Source organism: Agrilus planipennis, unplaced genomic scaffold (genome assembly GCF_000699045.2).
Source record: "Agrilus planipennis isolate EAB-ADULT unplaced genomic scaffold, Apla_2.0 scaffold330, whole genome shotgun sequence".
In the NCBI taxonomy this organism is placed as follows: domain Eukaryota; kingdom Metazoa; phylum Arthropoda; class Insecta; order Coleoptera; family Buprestidae; genus Agrilus; species Agrilus planipennis.
Window position 1 is genome coordinate 1 of NW_020439051.1, and position 24,536 is coordinate 24,536.

General features: G+C 30.8%; 1 protein-coding gene across 2 annotated transcripts; it reads left to right on the forward strand.

Moving 5' to 3' along the window:
* The first annotated feature begins 1,863 nt into the window (after positions 1-1,863).
* On the forward strand, positions 1,864-23,657 carry LOC108742258 (uncharacterized protein PFB0145c). Of its 2 annotated transcripts, none has more exons than XM_025976956.1 (8): positions 1,864-2,060; positions 2,245-2,371; positions 3,145-6,128; positions 6,518-9,537; positions 12,662-12,973; positions 15,288-15,542; positions 18,614-18,808; positions 22,419-23,657. In XM_025976956.1, exons 2-8 carry the CDS (start codon positions 2,256-2,258, stop codon positions 22,500-22,502), a joined length of 6,966 nt encoding a protein of 2,321 aa, XP_025832741.1. In that variant the 5' UTR covers positions 1,864-2,060; positions 2,245-2,255; the 3' UTR covers positions 22,503-23,657. The 2 variants fall into 2 exon arrangements, with proteins under 2 accessions (XP_025832741.1, XP_025832742.1); XM_025976957.1 differs by having other exon boundaries at positions 1,864-1,985.
* The last annotated feature ends 879 nt before the right edge of the window (positions 23,658-24,536 follow it).

Consider the following 24,536-nt stretch of genomic DNA (forward strand, 5'->3'; position numbering starts at 1 on the left):
AAGAAAACTTTAAGGGCCTGTATCTCACTCACATTCATTTTTAAACAAATAATAAACAAAATTCTAGTAAATACTACTACACTACTTCACTTGGTCAGTACTACCTACCTGACTAAACTTCATGTCTCAATTCCAATGTCAACTAATGTAAAGAATTACCAAAGCTTTTTTTAAAGCAAAAAATTGTAATATTTCTGTTTATCGTGTGATTGTTACCGTATACTATAAACAACAGTATAGAATTTTGGTGGTGAATTTAACCTGCCGTTTTTTTTAAAGCAAAAGCTTATACTTGTATTTATCGTATGATAGTTACTGTAAATAGTAATAGAATATTGTATACGGAGAGACCTAATGCAAATACGTACTAGAATGAAGTATGTATGAGTTGTGAGAAAGAGAATGCAAAAGATTGTACAGTTTTACAGTATTTGTATTCATAGAAGTAAGTGTGAATGTCAGCAGTATGCAGTAAAAACTACTGCGTGTAAGCATGTTCATTTGGTATGTTTGTATGAGAAAACGGAGGCAATAACTATGTTTTAGATGGTATTGTCAATATATTACAAGAATATGAATTCACAATTACAATAAACCACAAAGTAGAAATAATTATGTTCGAAAATCAGAAGAATAAGAATAGTGAAGCGCCTCAAGATCGTGAAACGCAATTAAAGATAGCAATGGCGTCATTTTAAACTGTAATGAATGAACTGAATGATGAAGCCTTTCAAATGTCATTAAAGGAGTTTGGAATGCTGCTAGAAAAAGTACAGAAACAGGAATTCCAGGAAACGTAAAATGGTTAGGACAAAAATATTTCCCATCAAACAATAAATAGTCCAAAATTGACTAAACTAAACATTCCAAACCAATTAATGGTAATTTTTTACATTAGTTGACATTGGAATTGAGACATGAAGTTTAGTCAGGTAGGTAGTACTCACCAAGTAAAGTAGTGTAGTAGTATTTACTAGAATTTTGTTTATCATTTGTTTAAAAATCAATGTGAGTGAGATACAGGCCCTTAAAGTTTTCTTAATCGGAGGAAATACCAATAGGTACGGCCCTGGCTTCAGCCTTCCGTCAGCTGTTCCCGCCAAACATCGTTTGTCCTAAAACATATCTTCCTAACATTATTGTAATGTATCAGCCCGCCTTCGGCGGGCAGGGGCATTAAACAAACTCGAGTCTGTCATACATCTACCTAACTAAACAATGACGTCATCAATGCATATTTGGCGAGAACAGCTGACGAAGGGCTGCAGCCAGGGCCGTACCAATCGAAATTTCCTCCGATTAAATAACTTTAGGAGCCTGTATCTCAAGCTACATTGGTTTCCGCACGGAATTAATGCTACCACACGATTCTACTTGGTGAGTACTACCTACCTGACTAAACTTCATGTCTCAATTCCAATGTCAACTAATGTAAAAAATTACCCAATTAATTAATATACAGATGATATGAAGATGATTAATTATAACTGTTATATGTACATTTTATTATAAAGGCTTAACACTTATATTAATGAATAAAGTGTGTATTTTATGTGGATACAGAGGTATTTTTTTAATTCATATTTCCTGTTTACTTAAAACCTTGTCTAATATAACAGCAGTAATAAAGTTATAAACTACTGCTAAAGAGGTTGGAACGTTTGGAATCATTTATTTAAATTCGCAATTCAAATAAAAAAGGGGCTAAAGTAAAATCATAGAAAACGGCAAAATTATTTCGCGTCTGCGCAAATTCTATGGAGTCTTGCGATTTTTGAATATGTTTATCCATGTGAATACTACACAAGAGCAGTCACGTTCGGCTACATTCGTGATTCATTGTGGCATGAAAGCTAGAATCATAGATAATGCTAGAATCAAGTTTTGTGTGGTCATAGAGCCACTATTGAAATTGTAAAGTTGTAAACGGGGAAAACGAAAATAATGTCAGTGTCACCCTTGTTCTAAAATAAATCTTAAAATAGGTATTTATCAATTTGTCAAATACAATAAGACTATTAGTTTTTATCATTATTTATTTGTGATTTTAACCCGCCAAGGTAATTTACAAACTTATTAAAGATATAATGGTAGTGTATGAAATTGTGAAATATGAGGAAGATACTTTTCACCTGCTTCATTTCTTTAAGATAACCTTACAATTTCAATCCTAGACAACATTATTTGACTTGGCTAAGAAATTTATTAAGCATATGTACGTTTATAACCAATTAATGCTTTTAGATACATGTGAAATGAATTTTCAAGATTCTAAGTTCATTAAGGGTAGCTATAAAAGAGAAAGAACTAGACCAAATAGAAATTGGCGTGGAGGAGAAAGAAGCCGCAGTTGGAGATCAACCCAACAACGGTAAATTTTATTATTATTAGTTTTTATTTATTGCAAAATAGCATTCATTTGTGTCAAGTCACGGCAGTATGTTGTGATCTATTGATATTGGTTGCTAACTAAAAAGATTACTGTCCATTTATCCTAACATTCTAGTATTAATATTTGTTGCATTGGGAATTTATGTCTATTTCTGCAAAATGACCTGAACTTGAAGCATTTTTGTTGCTTGTCTCCAATATCCGAATTTAAGTGAAATTGGAAAAAGTTATTCTGTATATAATAGTAATTTCTAGATGAAAAGGAAAGAGGAGTTGAAGGTGACCTACAATATTAAATAGTGTTTGGATTTGAAGGTGAAAAATGAAATACACCTAATTTAACATAATATTGTTGAAGTGATTTTTATATGTGGGCCCAATTTTACAGTTTTACAGATATAAGAAGTAAGCAAAAAGCATTAAATTTAGTTCATTTTGTGGAGCAGGATAAGTTTCAAATGCTATTTTTGTATACAGAAATTGATGAATTTTTTGAATTTAACTGAAAATTTTATAATTTTAAATAAAATAAAATCTGAAGAAAAATCTTATATTCCGGCATGTCATATAAATTTCCCATAATGATCAAACCACAGAAAATAATCCAAAAGCCGAATTAAGAAAGGATTTAATTTTTGTTTTTCGAGATCTTACATATGGTTTATGACTTGGCGAAATTTAACGCTATCAGTGGAATTTGAATAACTTACAATTTGCAGCTACTTATTTATTATAGGCAATTAAAATTTTCAGACACAAAGGGCAACATTTCTCCAATAGTCGTAAAAACTTTTCACCAAATGGTATTTATAAATATGGAAATCAGTTTTCAACACATTCAACATCTTATGGTGTATTAAATCAAAATGTTCAATTATCAGTTATTACTAAAAAGGAACACATTCGTCCTAGATCACCGTTCCCAGGAAGTGAAGAATACACTCAAAGGAATATTGAAAAAGCTAGTGATTTCATTAAAAGGCAACTACAAATTGATGAAGATGTGCCTGCAAAAACCTATATCAATTCTAGCCATATTCATGAAAATTTGCATAGTGATTGTAACGAGTTTCCTAAATATACAAATTTCGAAAATGTTAGCAGTTACTCTGCAAATTCAGATAAAGCCGCAAGATCTATTGACAGTAACCATTATAATGTTGTCTACTCTCCAAAACATAGTTTTAATACAAGTTCACATCAAAAAATTAAACTTCAGCAAATGTATGATGTTAATGAAATTCATAATAAACTTATTAATCACATCTCCAACTTGAGTCATGCTAAAAAGGTTAATATAATCAATCAGGTTGGACCTACTGGATATGATTTAGCTGTTCAACAAATCCAGAAGCAGAAAAGAATTGAATTGTCTCATGCATTGAGGGAAATGTGTAAAGAACAATGTTTTAATGAAAAAACAGACGCTATCAATTCTATAATTCCTGACTTTGATATTCCAATAGAAAGTTTACCAAAAGAGATAATTGAAAAGCTAAGCACTTCATTGGATGTACATTTTGACGATAGTAACTTTAGTTTTCCAAATAAACAAATGAGCAGTAATTATGTAGAATTCTCAAGAAATGATTTCTGTTCACCAGATCCTATTGTTCCTGAAACGTATTTCCGACAAGCAGAAACCTTGTTAAAGGATTCCTTAGAATATTTACCTGAATGTAAGCAATCTAAAACTGATATATTTCCACAGCAAAATCTTATTAGTGATACGTTTTTGCAAGAAAGTTCTGCCTTAAGTAATAACTCATCTTCTGATAATTTACCTAATTTTAAAGATTTTTATCAACCAAGTCCTCAAGGATCAGATGTGGATCAAAGTAATTTTCAAGATGATAATGTGGCATTGCCCTGCCCATTCAATATGAAAAGTGATAAAAACATCACCTTTTCAGATCTACATCATGATCATAGGAACAACATAAATGAAAGTATTAACTTTGTATCTACACAATGTGGAGAAACTACTAAAAAAGAGTATCTTACTGTACCTACTATCATAGGAGAACAAAGTCAGAATACAAGTACAAAAAGTAGGACACACTCTGGATGTAGTATTGGTGAACAAGTACAAACTATAAGTAATTTTAACGGGAATATTGAACAAAATCAACAAGAAATCAATTCTCAGGAGTATGAAAATGTACTTCAAAGTAAATTAGTAAATGCAGAAATTAAAGTTGAAGATACTGTTGAGCAATACGTAGAATTACAACCTGCAGATAAAATGAAAAAGGATCAAATTAAATTCAAATCAGAAAAGATACATTTTGAAATTGCATCAAGACGGAAACTTTTTAACAAAAAAGTCTGTGAACACACCATCAGAAGCCAATCAAAAGAAGTAGATAATAGTACAATCAATGTTAATAGAGAAAAGTTCAACTCTACTAAAGATACAGAATTCCTTACAAAAGATCTTACGAAACACTTGCAAAAACGAGTACTACAGAGTGATGTTGAAACCAAAAACTTAGTTAAAGGGAAATGCAGTAACCAGGGTGACAAAATAAATCAAAATAACAAATTCCAGAATACTTCAGGTAGCAATAGGGAATCAGATTATTTTGCGAAAACTAATTCGTTTGAAACGCAGGCGGAAATTACTTCAACAACATTAATGACTGAACAATCAAAAAATTTAGAATTAGTAAACGATATACCGGAACAGATTCCGAAAAATGAAGATAAAAGGTTTATAAACAATGCAAGACAACAAATTGCCAAGGTGGATTTTCAGAAAAATAAAATATCATTAAATAGAGACAGTTATAAAGAAACTATGAAAATAATAAACGAAACTGATTATTACACACATCCTTCGAGTAATTTATCTATAAAAAGTAAAGATAGCATTGGATTTTCTTGTTTAACCAAAAATTTTAACCCTTATACATCTTACTTGAAACCAACAAAAATACCTTTAGTACAAAACAAAGAACAAGCAAGCAAGCAAGAGCATAAATTTCTTTCAGAATCAAACTCAAAAAAAGCTAAGGAAGATTTAGCAATTGAAGAGATAGTCAAAGGATTTTCTCCAAGAAAAAAAATTCAAGGAACCGCTAAAGTTCGAATAATCAAACTTAAAAGTACAGATGAGTCTCGTGATTTAACATCAAATGTAGACAAAAAAAAGTCTTTTAATAAAAGAAGCGAAAAACGAAAAAATAGACGTGCTAGACAAAAAAACGCAATGAAGTATTTTAGTAATGAGCTTGAAAAAGAATTACTACAGACAGCCTATAATGAAATTGAAAACGACGATAAAAATGTTAAGATTAATGTACCTACAAATACAAAAACTGCCGATTTAGTTAATGATGATAAATATTCAGATTCATTTTCAGTTGACTTTACTGATACTGAAACAACCGCTGGTGAAAAGGTGATTCTAGCAAGCAATTCTCAGAAAGAAAACATAGAGTCAAATTATTCTCAAAGTTGTAACGATAATAATAAAATTCAAAGCAATGAGTCGACAATTCAATCTGTATATGAATATGAAAACGAAGATTTAGATTATGATTATGATATGTTTATTGACATAAATAAATCAGCTGTAAAAGGTGGTGATTTAAAAGATGATGAAATGGTAAGATTATGGGAGAAAAGAGCGAAGGATGTTCACAACGTTGATGAAAAAAGTGTTTTAGAAGATGGAAAATTATGGAATAATTTTGTGGAAAAATCAGCTGTAGACGTTATGAGTACTACTCAGGGTAATTTTCTTTTTTTTTTCATGAATTGCTGTATACTTCGGATTATCTGAAATAATGATAATCATTTTGGTTAAAATAATAAGTATTTAACAACTGTTCAAAATTTAATGATGCCTTGTATAGGTAGAAAGTAACACTATTGGAGAGCAAATAACCATCACATGTTATATGCATATTGCATTTGCATTAATTTGTGTTTTTGTATATGAAGAACTACTATTTCATTTTATTTAGTCAAAATGTTATAGGTACTACTATTTTAAACAAATTTAATGCTTTGTTTATTAAATAGCCTGAAGTTAAAACAATACAATTTCAAAATCGGAATCAACCGGCACATAGTAATTGTTTACATTAAGATATATTTTATTTCTTTATTTATTTTGCAGATGATGGTTTAGTTTTAGCAACTAACTCAAAAACAGATAATGATGTTACTTTAAATTTTGATAAAGTAGCTGACATTACCCCTGGAAATTTAGAAAAAAATGGACGTGAAGAAGAAACTTCCTCTATGGCATTTGTTGAACATGTGCAAACGTTAAAGGAACCTGAATTTTCGTTGCTAATGGAAGGTGAAACTAAAGACACTATTTCAAAAGATGTTCAGAAAATTCCGAATGTAGAAAATAATGCAAATTTGTTTGTGAGTAATGGAATTGAAGTGGACACTATAAAGACGAATAATAATTTAATCGTAGCCGAAATAGATTTAAAACTTGACACTTGTTTAGATGAGAATGAAGAAAGTTTAAAAGCAAATATTTCACATATTAATAGATTGACTACATTTTGTGGTGATGCATTGAATGAAGAAACGAAATGTTTAAGTAAAGATGAACCTATTGACAAACAATTGAACGATTTGAAAAATGAGACTACGCACCTAAAATTAAATTCAGAGAGTATTGAGGACCTCGAAAAAGTTACGAATAACATTAAAAAAAATAACACATTACTTGAAAATAGTAATGACTGTCATTGTATTAGTGAAAGAAACGTCGATAGCAAATGTCCTGACAAGAATTATATCTATGAAAATGGAAAACATATTCTTGAGCATGACACGTTTCAAATCAAAAATAAACATATTAGTTCTGATAAAAATTCTAACGCACTTGAAACTAAGCAAGAAGGTCGATCATCATCAAGAGAGAACTGCAAGACTAGTAATAAAGCATCTAAGTTAGAAATCTGTGCCGCTAAAGAAAACACTGCTGACAAAACCTCATTAAATAAATTAGAGTCCTCCAGAAAAAGAGATGGCACTTCAGAAGAATCAGTTTATTCAAGTAAAGAAGGTTCTACTTTAGAACAAGTAAAATCACGAAATAAATCATATCATACTTCTGATGATAGAAAAAGAAAAATTCGTGTAAGAAATAATTATTCACAAACAGAAAAATATACAATGAAAGATATTGAACTACAAACAGAAAATAGTAATAAAGAATACAGCGATCGAATGGTTCAATGTGAAATAGATAATAATATTCAAACCATAAGCACTAGTACTTCAACAGCTAATTTTGATTCTCATGAAATAAATGAATATTCGAAATTAACTAGAAATGATGCTATAACAAAATTAATTGAAATCGACAAGCAAATAGGCAATCTATTAAAAATCAGACGTGATTTCTATGAAGTTTTATACGACGATAGTTATAAAAACATACATTGCAAATTGCCGAATACTTCGAATGAATTGAATACAGTTGCTAATAAATTTAACAATTTATCTGTAATGAAGTCCAAAAATGTATCTGATCATTCACAATTAAAAACAAATTACGCAAAACAACGTAAATTAAAAAAGAATGTGAAGTTGCGAGACATACATAAAATAAATATAGGCAAGAGTAATCAAAATATAAATGTAAAAGGAACCGCATCGTTAATCTTACAAGATTCAACAGTGGTTTCCAAAGAAAATCAATGCATTTCATCCAATGATGTTGAAAAATTAAATGTAAAAAACTTGTTAGAACAGAAGAAGGTATTTTTCAATTCGACAGATAACTTAGAATTGGGTAAAAATAAAATCCTTGAAAATACTACCCATAATAATGATGTAAACACAATCAAACGTGGTCACCATGCATGTAACAGAGCTCAACAAAATGCAAATGAAATGGAAGAACTGAAAACTTCAGCAAAAAATGCCAATATTACAAAACACTCAGAAGTAACGAATGACAATGAAATTATAACTGCTAATGAATTACCGAATGATAATGAATGTTTAGTCTTTGTTACATCTAAATCAGAACAGGAGGATATGTCTTTATTTTTGGAAAAAAGAAACGTTGCTTCTGATGTTTGCAATATAAAAAAATGTTATAATAAAAAGAAACAGATAGTAAGAGACAAAATACAAAACACTGAGGAAAATAAAATCATAATAAAACATGAAGCAAATAGACCCACAAAACGCAGAAAAAGAAAGCATTCTTCCTTTGCTATTAATAATGATTATGTTAAAAATTTAAGACAAACTAATAATAAAGCAGTGACGGAGAAACCTTCAAGAAAAGGAATAGTCCAAGAAAACGTTGAAGGAATACATACAGAAAATAGTTCAGTTCCAAAATGTCAAAATCTTTCTTATACGTCAGGAGCTAATTTAGAGAATGAAATAAAACATAAATTCTCTTTGGATGAACCGGAGCATAAACGAAGACGAAAAAGTAACAAAACTGAAACGATAAATATAGAAACAAATGTGGATAAAGTAGCCAAAGAATCTATTGTAGAAAAAGGTAGTACAAAAGGATTACAAAGAGAAGAAGAAACTGTTGTTAACTATGAAAAATATGGAAATAGAAGCGACTTGTATGAAGAAATACAAAAACTAAAATGCATTGTTCGAGTAGAGAGATTATCATTGGTACAAGCAGGAACTTCAGCAATGACAGTTTTACATAACTTCAGTACTTCACAAAATCTAGAAGAATGTTCAAATTCAAAAATTGAAAATGAATTTCAGCCTATTTCTCAGTTTAGTGAAGAGAATCAATACGAGAAATCTAGGCATGCAACTAATGAAGTATGTTGCGATTCTCATCTTACGGATTTAAAAGAAAGTAAAAATGAATTAAATATTCAGCCGCATTTGGGAAAAGTAAATGAAGAAAATTTCACAGAGGTAGAATTACCTAAAAATGAAAATAACATACAATCTGATAATTTGCAAGATCTCATTTGTCACAATTCAGAAGTTGAACAGCATGAAAACTGTATGGAATCTTCACAATGTACAGAAAATAACGTTGATCTTAACTGTAATCAGGAAATAGCGAGTAAAGGTGATTCCGAAAGTAATATTCTGATATCCACCACTGATGTTGGAGGTGATTTAGAAGAAATACTTTTTACAAATTTTGAGGGCGTTATATTGGTAATTAAGGTTGGTAGCTTTTTAAATCAATAATAAATATTATATCTGTTAATCTAAACATAATGAAATCACTTCCATTATACAATAATTGAACAGGATCATGGGTGTTGAGTAGCGACTGACTCTTTGAAAAAACAAAGAACAAATACAAAGTACACTATTGCTTTTGTTTAGCAAAACAAATTTATGGCTTCATATCTTAATGGTTCGTGTGTGTTTTCTTATGAATTCGTCGGTCACACGGTTAACCTAATCATTATATCAACACTCCTTAAAAAATAATACACCAACTCAACAATAAAAAAAACATTTAAAAATATTNCTTGGTTTTGCTAATGGTTTTGTCATAAAATCAGCAATTTGATTTTCACTAGAAATATACTGAATATTAATTTCTTTCTTTTGATATAAATCTCAAATATAATGATAACGAACGTCTATATATTTAGTACGCTGATGTAATTCGGGATTCTTGATGAGTCTTATAGCACTTTGATTATCAACACTCAATGAAGCACATTAATTTGTTTTGTTGACACAGATTTCAATTAGTAAACGCATTAACCTTATCACTTCTTTTGAAGCACTTACCGCACTTATGTATTCTGCTTCTGTCGTAGATTGCGGGATGCATTGTTACCTATTGCAATACCAGGACACTGCAGCACTTCTGAATTTTGCACATAAAACCGGGCGTTGATTTTCTGGTTGATTTGTCTCCAGCAAAATCAGCATCACAGTAGGCTTCAAACTTTCCTTCTGATTTGTACATTAATCCCAAATCTTGAGTACCTTTAATGTATCGTAGTATGCGCGTTACAAGACGAATATGCATTTCGGTAGGCGTTTCTAATGCTCTTGATGCAATGTTTTCAGCGAAAAAAAAAAAACTGCTTCTCCGTATGGAAATTTTCCTTCGTAATTTTGCGATTCTCTTGAATACTAATTGACGTCAATAGAAGTTGATACTTCCGCGCAAAATAGTTTTTCTTTGACTTCCGATTTTTCTCGAATGAAATAAATCGATCGATACGCGGTAAAGTCATCTTTAAACAGCACATAATACCGTTTCTTTTCGGGACTTTTGATACTCATAGGGCCACACACTTCTGAATGTGTTAATTCTCGTGCTTCACTTGCGATTTCAGTTCGTTTACCGAAACTTTGTCTGTGACTTACCGAGTGCGCAACCATCACAAAATTCTCCACCCGTCGGGTACTATTTTTTTCTCGTTTTTTAAAAAATTCTGTACGTGCCGTTTATTTTGATGCGCCAGTCTTTCGTGCCATAATTGCAACGTATCATTTTCACTTGCAATTAGGGCGTTTTCCGGTAAAACGACTTTTAACAAAATTCGATACAAATTGTTGTCTTCAACTCCAGTTTCGACAGTCTTTCCATTTCTTTGAAATACACATCGCGAACCGTTGTTGTCTAAAGTGAAATCAACACCCCGTTTTGCAGCACTTTTTACCAAAAACAAATTATGTATCATATCAGGAGTATATAATACATCGTAAATCGTTCCGTTTAGCCATTTACCGCCCGCGTATGTTTCGATCTTTATGTCGCCTTTTCCTAGTGCCTTTATTTTCTCATCATTCGCCACATGAATCATTAATGGTTTAGAAAATTTACTATATTTCCGGAAAACATTACGACAGTTTGACATGTGAGTAAATGCACCGTAATCTATTAACCAATAATTCGGGTTTTCATCTGAATTTGCTTTTCCGATAAACGCTTGCTCTTTCGGTTCGTGATTCTGTTCTTTCTTCTTGGGACAGTCTCTGATCAGATGTTTTGATCCGCACGAGTAACACCCGAAACAATCTTTTTCGTTTGCCACATATTGAACAAACCATTTTCTTGCGTGAAACCTTGTGACCTTTCTTTGCACTATCTTGCAGCTTCACCTTTGACATTAACGCAACAGTATCATCTTCTTTTGCTTGCGTTTGCAATCGAAGTTCTTCCGTTAACAGCCGCGTTGTTAGATTTTCCAGATTCCTCTTGGTAGGATCCGTAGAATCCCAAGCACTGTGGAAATGGTTATACTGCACCTGTAAGCTGCATAGAATTCGGGTGATTAACATTGATTGCGGAATTTCTTCCCTAAGCTTTTTTATTTTTATTGCTAACTGCTCTAAAGCGGAAACGTGTTCAGCAATGTTGCAATTTTCTTTCCATTGGTAATCAAAGAACTGTTTTTGAACGAGAGATAAACTTTCGTCGGACTTCCTATCGAACACACTTTGAAGCTGTTTGGATTAAACAGTGGTAACGATAAGTTTTCTTGCAATTCTGTCCAGTTTTGTCCATCTCTTCAGTAATTTTTCATGGTCAGCAACCCCTGCTTCTGGTTTGCTTTATTTACCAGTGCATACATCCAACGCATCTTCGCTGTCTAGTAACGTTTGGATCACAAAATGCCATTGATGCCAATTATCCGCATCCCGCAGTTTTTCGACTTTAACTTTATCAGTTTCCATTTTCAACCGATTAACCGATGCGCGTTTAAAAGGCAGCGTCTAAACCCATAATCTGTTGAGTAGCGACTGACTGAAAAAACAAATTTATGGCTTCATATCTTAATGGTTCGTGTGTTATGTTTTCTTATGAATTCATCGGTCACACGGTTGACCTAATCATTATATCAACAATGGGTATTGGAAAAACAAAATTGAAAAACCAATTAGACCATTGTTGATTCGCGACGTTTCGTCTTGAGACTTAAGTCAATACCAATAATCCTGTTCAATTATTATATTAATTTATTAGCAGAACACATTTATATTAGTATACATACTAATTAGCTAACTATCAATTTTTTCGGAATGATTGCCAGGGCTACCGAGAGAACATTTAGACTACAAGGTAACGAACTCATGTGCATAGAATTTTAACGTTCATAATTAAATGATTTACATGTGGGCCTTTCTTTAATACTAAAAAGGAAAAAAAATAAAAAAATGTTTTAAAATTCTTAATTTTCAGGGCCCATTAAAATACACGCTCTCGCTGGTTGCCTATTGCTATAGCACGCCTTGGAATTCAAACTAATTTCCTATAAATAAATATCGTAATAGATCACTCTTTCTTATATATCTTATAATTCTTTTTTTGTTAAAGGTGGTTTCTGGGATAATAATAGCTGCTTCTGACAAAGGCAAATTGTTCTGCTATAGTATGTCATCTGGATTGTTACTTCATACTATTAATGTTTGTTCAGTTGCTATAACATCTCTATGTGTATTAAAAAATAATGATGAAGAAATACTGTATACAGGATCGTTAGATGTTAAACTGAACATATATAATTTCATGACCAAAGAAAAAATTAAATCTGAAAATGTAGGGGAACCAATACAGTGCATGGAATATGCTTGGGATTATTTATTTATTGGGTCTGACAGAGGTTCAATAATTCGTTATGATGTTCAGGTAAAGCATATTATCTACTACTACTTAATTGAAATACTAAGGTTATTTTACATGGTTATCCTAGATGGTAAAAATTGCTTTTCATAAAGAAAACTTCAACGCTTTATTTATGTTTACAGACAGGCCATTGCAATGAATCAAATTTTTCTTATGTATTTTATAAATGTCCAGAAATTGACGAAACACTATTTTTTTATTTATTAATAATATCGAAAAGTAGTCATTGCTTTTGTTGTTATTCGTATTTATTTTATTTACCGCGTAGAAAACATTGAACTCCCCCATTCACACCTACAGAGTTTTAATTTTGTGTCATGTCACTAACTTAGATTTCAAATACAAGCTTCATTTCACCCTTTAAGGGTTCGTTTTTAAAAATTACCAAAATACGTGTTTGTTTAATTGTATCAATATTAAGATCAAATATGTAAAATAAGAATCAAGGCCAGTAAAGGTATAATGTTTTATTTTTTGCGTAGAACTAGTACCAACGTTTCGCTAATAGTTATGGGTCTCTATCTCTACCACTATACAAATTCGTAAAAGATGTAATATTTGGCTTTCGTGGACATTTGCTAGGTTCTGTGGTTAACAACAGGTTGTTTTCAAATCATTTAGTCTTAGCAAAAGGCACATAGTAATGAGTAAGAAGCATTGAATTGAAACAGCACGGATATAAATAAAATAATAAATAAATAAGTAAAAGCAAACCAACTTAAAGGCTGCACTAATATAGAAAAAATAATAAATTACAATATTAAAGACCACGTGGCGACATTAAAGGACACTATTACAATAAGATTAATGACGTAAAATGTAATAAAAAGTTAGAGTATAAAAAATAAATTAAAAAAACTAAGTTAATAGAAATGTATAGACGTATAGAGTATATTTAGTTATTAGGTAAGTAAAGCACTAAGTAATTAGTTAATCTAAAATTAGGTAATTTTAACTTTTATCATAACTAGGGACGAAACGTTGGTGTTGGTACAGGTAAAATAAAAGGTACTCTTACTACCCTTGATTCTTTTATATACACCAATCTGGGGAAGAAACGGGGAATAGATTAATATCATGGTTCAAGTGAATCTAACCATAAATATAAATGTTCCATACAAACATTGCTGCACCTTTGCACCCCTCAAAACATTTTTAAAATGTTTGATTAATTCTATTAAAGAGTATTAAGACCAAGTTTCAATTAAATGTGATAAAATAAATATTCCGAACAAATTTTGTTACCCCTTATAACTCCTTAAGGATTGAATTTTTTAAAATCCCGAAATAAACGTTTAATTAATTAAGTTAAAGAATATAAAGACCAAGTTTAAATCAAATCTGACCACAAACAAAGATGTTCCATGCAAACATTGTCAGACCTCTTCGCCCCCTTAGAAACGGGAATCTGCTATGTAAAATTTCAACTATTCCGGTCTAAAAGCTTAATTTGAACGTTTATGAATTAGTAAGTCAGGACTTTTCTTTTTATGTATTAAGATATCGGTATAGTTTATTGTTGCCGATATTGAAAGTCATAAAAACGTATTTAGTAGATATTCTTAACTGTTTCTATGTTGATCATTTACATTCATCAAAAGTGTGTTCAAAAATTACATTTCGAGCTTTGGTCATAACCAACTAGACGTCGAATGTTAGAATCCAAAAAAACACATTGGCCATTAATTTATTACAATAATTTTTTTATTGGTTTATTTTTGAATTGAAGTTGATATTAAAAAAATAAAATTATAGGAGTAATGCACGTCGGTAAAAATACCTTATTTGGTATATAAATAGCAATTTTATTCCTTTCCGAGAAAGTAGCATGTAATATACAATTTTAAAGTCTGTATTAAGCAAGTATAATTTAAGAAACAACATCATTACCCATTATTCTACACAGTGTAATGTAAAACAATGAGTAAAACACAATAAAAAAAATCATAATACGCCCAGTCAATAAAAAGAAGTCGCTTCTATGCTCGCGAACGGTTAATTTAGAAATTCGAAAATGGTTGCTAAAGGTGTATGTTTGGAGCACGGCGCTGTACGCGTGGGAATAAATAACTGGAAAACTTGAATTGACCTTCATACGCAGGTGAACGATTACCCCTTATTTATGCGACACCATGTATATCCAATACATTACTTACTAAATAAATCAACTCTAGAATACGAAAAGTTTAGCCTTTTGGAATCATATACATATAAAAATTTTTATCAAAAAAGATATGCTTTTTAGTATGTTATATATGTTTCAAGTATAGTTTTTTATTTTTTCCTGCTATTAATTTTACTGAATATTCTTTTACAGAAAGAAAAAGTAGATTATAAAGAAAAAATATTTGACCTAAATGTTCTTGTACTACGAGCAACTCAGGAAGGTGCAAGGAAAGTTCTTGTTGTGGCCGCACGTAACAATCCAGTATCAGTGAGGGATGCTATGTCTGGCCTTCTTATGAGAACCATGGAAACTCCATTTTGTCCCACGGTATACACGTTATTACTGGAAAAAAATTTTGTGTTTTGCGGTACTAGTCAACATGATATATTGGTATACACTTTTGAGGTACGTATTCTTTCACAATTTTTAGCTTTATTATCGTTAATTAGTTATCAGACTAACAATAAGAGTCAGCGCCTGTCAGACATACATTAAAATATAAAGGTTGAATCACTAGCATAGGGAACGATGCTTAGGTGTTACCAACCTTCATCAAGAGTAAATAGCATAAAAAAGGTTGGAGTGAGCCAACCTGAAAAGATAGATATATGCTGTCGCGGACTTTTTTTGCAAAACTTTAACCGTTTACGAAGCGCACGCAGCGGAAACTCTCAAAAGAAAAAATACCGATTTTGAAACATTCTTCATTGGTGCTCCGCTCCTATTGGTCTTGGCGTGATGATATATAGCCTATAGCCTTCCTCGATAAATGGCCTATCTAACACTGAAATAATTTTTCAAATCGGACCAGTAGACCTGAAATTAGCGCGTTCAAGCAAATAAACAAACGCTTCAGCTTTATAATATTAGTACAGAGTTACAATTTAGTGGTGATTATGCATAATTACCGGTTATTATATATAATCACTGAATTAATCACATTTACCGTAAAATATAAAATAATATATTAGAATAACTATATTTTGAAGCTGTTAATTCATTTAAAAATACTAACTAATATCTTCCAATAATTTGTATTTGACTTTATACCACTAATTAATGGTAAGCTTAATTTATTTACTAATATTATTAAATAAAAAATGTAAATTTAATATGTATATATAATAAACAAATAATTTTTCGCGCATGATATAATACGCTGAATCAATAGTTTTCGGATGCTTCCTCATATGCAATTCTAACTGGCCTTTATTCAGTTTAATATGTCTGGTTCATTGAACACTATTGTAAAATTTTTAAATCATACATACATAAAATTAGTTTTAAACTGCACTAATACTTTCTTACATTCTTTCGTATACCTAGATAATATTATCATGGTACATCTGACCTTATACTGTGTCTGAAGGAGTTTAGACCATTTGGATAAGTCAGGCTTTTTAAATATCAACTTAAAATGGGTATTTAAAAACGTCATAAAAGTTTCAGCTTTTACACTTTTACGTGAAAGATTTGAACTGAATACTGTAGTCCTACTTACCTGTCATTGCCGAAGTCCCTATTGGTCAAGGTTGGTAACTCTCAAACATTGTTCCCTACATTAGAGAGAATACTACATAAAAAAATCAGCGTTTATACTTTAAGAATGTCTGGCAGTCGCTGGTTCTTAGACTATATAGGGTGTTTCATAAATAAGCAGGAAGCTTAAAGGAGGTGAAAGAGCACTATAAAACAAGAAAATTAAGTAAATATTTGCTGGTTCGAAAGTCCAGCATTTCGAGGGAAACGTATTTGAAAGTGCAGGCAAAAGCCACATCAGGCAGGAAAACACGACATTTCAACACCCGATTCAATCAGTTACTGCTTAGTAGCAGCCGTGTTATATTTCTTTTGTATTTTTATATTCGTGTATTGTTTGTTATTTGTTTGATTAAATCAAGTATGATTGTCGATGTTTGGGTTTACAGTCAGCCTAGAATAATTTATTGTTCTTTTAACATTCATAAGAAGTACGTCAATGTGTGAGTGTCATAGATTAGTGTAAAATAGTGTTATTGCATCGACAAACATTTTTCTAGATGCTCGATTGGACGTATGTGGATAGTCCTAAATCCGTTTGACTTGTTTGTATGGGGTTGTATGAAACAGCGACTGTATCAAACGCTAGTGCAGAACGCTATTGTTTTGCATGACCGTGTATTATCGGTGCAAACGTCAAATATCGGAAGTTTTTACGCAACTTAAAAATGTTTTTTTTTAGTGTATGCACGTATGTTTATGTACGTTTACTGGTATTATAATTAATTCTTTCAAATGGAAAGATGGGGTTATTGACGAACCTTGTATAAAAATGGTAACGTATCTTATGGTAGTTTTGAAATTTAATAAAATTACTATTACCTGTCCAAAAGGTATTAATTTACCTATTAATGTTTACGTAACGTTAATTTTTTTTTGTGTTTTTAATACCATGTCGAGATGTACTTTAAAAACTACTGCCACAGTATAAAGACTATACGGTAGGTTCACTCCTTTGATCTGTCTAAAATACCGACATGCAGGTCATCATAAATTAACTTTATGTGCGCTGAACTGCTAAATATGCAAAATGTATTTGTGCTATGGCTTTACGATGACACTGTACAAAGCAGCCCCTGTTTAGCGGGGAACTCGTTGATGAAGTGATGAAGTGTAGGCAGGAGAGAGATCTATGGGGGTGGCTGGGATGTGAACCTATTGTATAGAATATTTATACTGTAATACTGCATACTATCGCATTGGGCATCTAAACATTATTATCGCTAGTAGCGTAATAATAAGATGTTTATAATAATTTTATTAGTCATTCCACGAGTATCATTATGTTTTTCATCGATGTAGTCACAATTCACGCCTAGGGTCAGCTTCGGACTGCAACTTCGTCTGATTTTGTTACAATTATTTGTCACTTAATTACGCTGCTTTACTTACCGTGCGATTCCCTATTGCATCTTATTAATACCCTCCAAAGCGTGCTACTTATTTCAGAACATCCCGTATATTGATCATTATTATCTTTACAACTTGCGGACATAAATTGTAAACGTAATAGACATTATGCAGTTATAAACGCATGTCTTGTATTTCTAAAACAATAGGTACTTAATAAGATGGTAAATGAAAACTAGAAAATGTGTTTTCGTTAATTGTCATAAAACTCAAGAATGGAGCTGCTAACGTCACGTTATATTTGTGTGAATCCTTAAAATTCATTAAAAGCATAAGTAATACAAAGTAGATATATATGCTCCAACTTTATACTAATAAGTTATATTGCAATAAACAGAATGAATGTATCACCTTTAAACTGATAAAATGCTTTATCCTGTGTGCTGTTCACATTATATAAAAAGTTGAAAGTGTAAGAAAACTTTGCTGATAAATACAAACAGAATTTATTTTTTTTATGAATTTCACTTATGGATATTAATTAAGAGTTACAATGTTGTATTTATTTAAAAGAGTATTTTTTTAAGGATGGTCAGTTAATTTTCAAACACGAAGCTACAAAGTCTAAAGGTGTAGTTTGTATGCAGATAGTGAAAAATCTCCTTTTTGCTGGTTGCTATAATGGAAATGTTTATATTTATAACATAAAGACAAATAAACACTTGGGCACAATGACTGGGCCAGGCGGGCTTCTTCTATCAATGGAAATAGTAAATGGGAAGGTAAGTAAAATGATTCGATATGCTGTAACGTCTGTTTCAATCAAAGTATATTATATCGAATAGAACTGATCTAAATCGTTCACTAAAAATTTATAGGCAAAAAAAAATAGGTATCAATATAAAACTTCATATACTTTTATAAAGCAGAGATCTGTTCAATGAAGATATTTTCGAAGCATAGCGTTTCCAGTTCTATCTGTAGTGCGTCATTACTTCGTTATTTTAAATGAAGTGACTCATTTTCTTCGTTTTTTTTTTAATAGGTAATACCTTATTAAAAATAACGTTTATGAGGGTGATTCACCTTTAAATCTAATATTTTTGATTTTTTTTATAATTTGATTGGAATTCTTGGACAGGTTTGAACAGACGCCGCGCAAGTAGTTTTTATTTGGGGGCGGGGGCTCATATATTATAAGTGACCTAAAAAAGTCATAAGATAAAAAGACAAATGCAATAAAAGCATGTATTAAAGCCGTACATACTTCGTATATTTACGTTCTCATTAAACTACGATAACTTGCTTAAGTTAAATAGAATACCCTGTATTTTAATACGTCATCGAATGTGGAATGAAAAACAAAATCAATCTTTGTGAATATTACCTGTACCTAAAGTCAGGCGTTTAAGAGTTACAAGTACTTTTTTAAAAGATATGCTACAATACACAATGTTTTGATGGTCTAGCATCCCATGAATATTTACAGTCAATATAATATGTTAAGTCTTACTTATGCATGCTCTAACTTTGTCTTTATGTAAGGCTTTGAAGTTCTACTGCAATTAATTATGTAAATCGTATAATTACAGCATTCGTAATACTTATATTTCCCTCACGATATTTTCGGTTTTTGGCAGCCTTCATTATATCGATATGGAGTCATGTTTGTCGTTAATGCGAATAATATGAAAACTACAGGAAAACAAGCAGGCGGAGATTAGAATTTAATAGTTACAAGCACTTTTATAGTCCAGTTAGTAGATAATTTTCCCGACATAAATTTGTTACCAGACGGGAGTTGGTCCTTGTTATAGCCGAGGAAGAGTTACGCATTCCTGTATATTTTTAAAGTTCGAAAAAGTGTGCGCTAACAAATGTAGGACGTCCAAATTTGATAAAAACCAGGTTTTAGACCTAGAAGGTAAGGTATGCTTTTTAGGAAGAAATGTTTCAAATAAAAATTGTAGAGAAATTAAAAACCGTGCTGCGGTCCGATTAATTTTATGAATTGGTTATTGCAGAAATCCGAAAAAAGCGTAAAAAATAAATTTTAAATTTGCAATCGAACTAGTTTTGTAGACGTAAATTGGTCAATTTGTTAGTGAAATATTAATTGTTTATACCAACAAACACGAATAATGATTGTCATAACTTTTTTTTTGGACAAATGTTTTTAGTTTCACATAGGTTCAATCTTTTTGTTAAGGCTTAGTTCTTCATATCCGGTTAGGGGCAAATAACAAAATTCATTTTTAACCCCTTATTTATTGCTGTAAAGAAGGGGGTCAGATTTTTTTATAAACAATTACACCTGGAAGCGACCCCTGCGTAACGTAAATTTTTAACCGAGATATATGAAAAGGTAGCTTCGAAATAAACATTAAAACAGTAAAACGAATCTTTTGCGACCAACAGGAACTGAGTTAACATTTTTTTTTAACATCACAGATTAATTGTTTATAACTATTAAGAAATGAAATTGACGGCATTCGATAGTTAAATCATTATATTTTGTAGTATTGTTTTTAAAAAGGCTGCCGCAATGTTTGCAAAAAAGTTATGACAATAATTACTCGTGCCTGTTGGGATAAACAATTAACAGTATGTTAGTAAAATTGACCAATTTACGTTCACAAAAACTAGTTCGATTCCAAATTTAAAAACCATCATTTAAATGTGATAAAATCACTAGAAAACTCATTTTTGGAATAACCAATCATTATTCAAGAAATGACTCATTGACTCAATTGGCTCAAATAGAATATTCTTAATTTCTCTATTTGACGCTAAACTTTCGAAAAAGCATTCCTTACCTTCTAGGTCTAAAAACCTGGTTTTTGTCAACTTTGGATCTTCTACATTTGTTAATGCACACTTTTAAGGAATGCGTAACTTTTTCCCGGCTACAACAAGGAACAACTCTCGTCCGGTAACAAAGTTATGTTGACAATATTCGCTTCCTACTGGACTATTATGAAAGGTATACTATAATAAAGAAACAAACTGCAAAAACAGAAATATGTAATGTATATTATCTAAATTAAATGTTCAAAATGGTGTTTATTTTGTTCTACACATTTTTCAAAACGAATGGGTATACAACGTTACACGGTTTCCAGCATTTTTAGAGTGATTGCTTGAAACGCTCGAAGTAGCGTTGTATCTTTTATTGTTTTTGGTATTCCAATGTTGAGCATCGAATTTATTACAGTCAGTTCATGATTCCACTATCTCCTAAAGAACTTCGTATAAAAGTATAACGGGTAATTCTTGGATGAAGGGTGATTGTATTATATTAGCAGTTCTTTTGTTGTTGCATACAATGGCATTACTTTTAATTATGCATTAAGTTTCTGAAGTTCATTTATTTTTTCTCATACAATATTCTTGTGTAATTTATAATCTTTATGTTGCTACCTGCGTTATTGTAATATATAAGTAAATATTGTTTTTTTGAAGAGGTGTTTATTACTATTTTTTATCTACATTACGTAATTAAAGCAAAAGAACTTACCCCAAAATTCCACAATACTTTTAAAAACGCGAATACTTATCTCACCCACTTATTGTAACCATTCTCAACACAAGACTACTTCATAATTATTATATTAGTATAAGCTGCAAAAAGGGTTAAAAGCAAAGAAAATTCTAGACGGGTGGGGAAAAACATGAAACGTTCAATACCATAACCAAAAACTGGAATGGTCGTGATAAGTTAGATCTAAATTAAAAAGTTTTTAACTTATGTGTGCTTCGACAAATACGTATATGAAATATATATGTAACAGGAGAACTTGTGTATTCAATAACCGCAATTAGTTCTTCAAAAATTCAAAGGGCTAAGAAAGCGCAAATTGAAGTAAGCAACACATATTTCACATGACGAAAACCTGTCATTAGGGTGGGATGTTTATTCAAGGGAATTGTTACATGTTCAGTAACCGTAGTTACCTTATATATTGGAATTTAAATAAAATAACAGCACATGTTTCATGTAACAAACACTATCTCATTAAGGAATACAAGTGTTTTTTTGCAATGGAAAAACATACCTATACGTTCTCTAGCTGTAATCTGTAATTACTTTTTTTGATGGGTTAAGTAAAACAAAACACGCGCTTCACATGACGGAAAACTAACTAAGGGAGTAGAAAAGTTCAATAAGAATAAATTTAAACAATTAACGGTAAACAGGTCTTTTACATAAATTGAAACAAACTAGAGTTTGGAATAGGTCCACAATTAGAGTTCATTATGTGTTCTTTATACTTTTGAATATGCAAACTTTCAAAAACAACATAGTGTTGTGATATTTGGGAAAGTCCTCTTGGTTTAATTAATTACTTCGCCACATTCTCCTTTTATATATTTATTACATTGTTTTTTCAGATAATTGTTGGAACCAAATCGAATAAATTTAAATTATGGACAATTCCAAATCATTATTTAGCAGAAAATGAAAGCATTACGTAGACTAATGTAAAGTCCGTCTACATTAATAAACTTCGATTGTGATAATATCCATGTGTAAACCTATGCCTTGAGGGAGAGAATATTCTCTATTTTGAAAAATATGTTAAGTATTTCCTAGTACAAGGGGAATGATTTATCTTTACAACCCTTTAAATATTATTATTTATAAATGATATCGATAAGGTTTTCTAGAAAATAATAACTATAATATGATGGCGTCATAAATTTGAGACATGTAACAATTTTTGTATATGAAAAACATCTAATAATTGGAAAACTGAAACAGGCAAGTATCCGTTGTTCAGCCTCTATATGATAGTGACCGCAAAAATAATTAAAAATAACCTGTTTGTCTTTTTTAACAATTTCTTTTGTTACTCGACGATAAATTTTATATTGCTTATTAATGATGATTAATAAGATATTATTAATGAGTCACTAAATATTTCTTTTCGCAAACGAATAGTAAAGGGCACATTTTACGTCATTTACTATTAGAAATTATAACTATATGACTATTCAATAAATATTGTTAAAGCAAATGCTTTTTATGATTTGTCCTTATTCCAAATAAAACTTAAATGTGGTAACTTGCTTATTTTTCTGTTACCTACCTACAAAATTGTTCCTTCTGTAAAATTCAAACTTGTTAATTATAGTATTTATGTATTTATAAATTAACACTTTTGATTTAGGTATGTTAAATATTATAAAATCAATTACTGAGTATTTTGGTCTTAATTATTTACGTTTTTATTTATATACCTATATTACTTGGTATTTGTAGTGTTTAATTTAGATTCGCATGTTTAATAACAACCACTTTGAAAATGTGTCATTTTATTATTCGTTATCGAATTTAAATTAGAATGCATTCTTATTTTTGTTAATTTTGTTGATAGGAATCTCAAATCATGGTGATAAAATTTTCTTATTTAGAGATGCTAAATACAGAAATTTATAGTTCGTATGTATTTAATGCCTTGTATACAAGAAATTATTGTTACTTTATTGCTTTTTTAATTTTTGTATTGTTTCCATTAAAAAACAAGTGTTATTTTCCTAAACAAAATAAAAAAAATTCCAAAGTTGAAGTGCACGTTCATGTATTTCAATATTAATTGAATATTGTTCATTAAAGTTAAGTATTATAAATTGACGTTTTATTTATTAGTTTAAGGAAATGTTAATTTTTGTTGTTATTTTTAAAATTATAAGTCCCTAATTTTGATGAATTGGTGTCCCCTGATTGGAGTTGTAACTAAAGAAATAAATGTTAATTTCGACTACTAATCGGTCAGTCTAACTTAAAAAAAAAATGACATTATAATGAGAGGTTGTAAAAACCCTTTCTTAACTAAGTAATATTGAGTTTGTTAAATGTTTTGCCAGAAGTAATTAGCGATCGCGATTCGGAATTAATTTACGTAATTCGTATGTAGTACTGAAATAAGTGTAAGCCTCCTATGCTTAAAAGCACATTAAAGGGGATTCTTAAAAGAAACAGCCCTTAAAGGAAGAAATATGTATTCTTCTAATTTATACCTACGACATACGGATTCTTACGACTAACTCAAACCATATGGTATAGCGATTAATGGGGCTATAGATAAATTTTCTCACTTAGATCACTTATTGAACCGGAAGCAATTTGGGCAGTATTTTATTGTAAAAACGTTGGTGACTTGGCGTTTTAGCACCATAATAAAAAGTAAGCTTTTAAAAGAAAGAACAACATATTATCGATTGAATAGGGATTTAGTTTAAGAAAAGTGCGGAAAAAAGTAACAAAAAATTGGATAACGTCATCTAAAATAGCAAAAAGAAACAAGGGAGCTTCTCTGCAGCTTCTTCACCTCAATTTTTTTTTTTTTCATGCGTACATTTCACTCTTCAACGGCACTTACAGTGTTGCATAGGACTTCCCTAATCCCTTGAAATGCAGTCTGATCACTTATAGAATTAACTCAGATTAATTCGATTACATAACGGTAGAAACAATCGGCGTCTTTGGAAACACAATTAAAATTTAAA

Coding starts and splice junctions, on each gene's coding strand:
- LOC108742258 (XM_025976956.1), top strand. CDS start 2,256: ATGAATTTTCAAGATTCTAAGTTCATTAAGGGTAGCTATAAAAGAGAA. Junction 12,974..15,287: donor TAATTCGTTATGATGTTCAG/GTAAAGCATATT, acceptor ATTCTTTTACAG/AAAGAAAAAGTAGATTATAA. Junction 15,543..18,613: donor TATTGGTATACACTTTTGAG/GTACGTATTCTT, acceptor TATTTTTTTAAG/GATGGTCAGTTAATTTTCAA.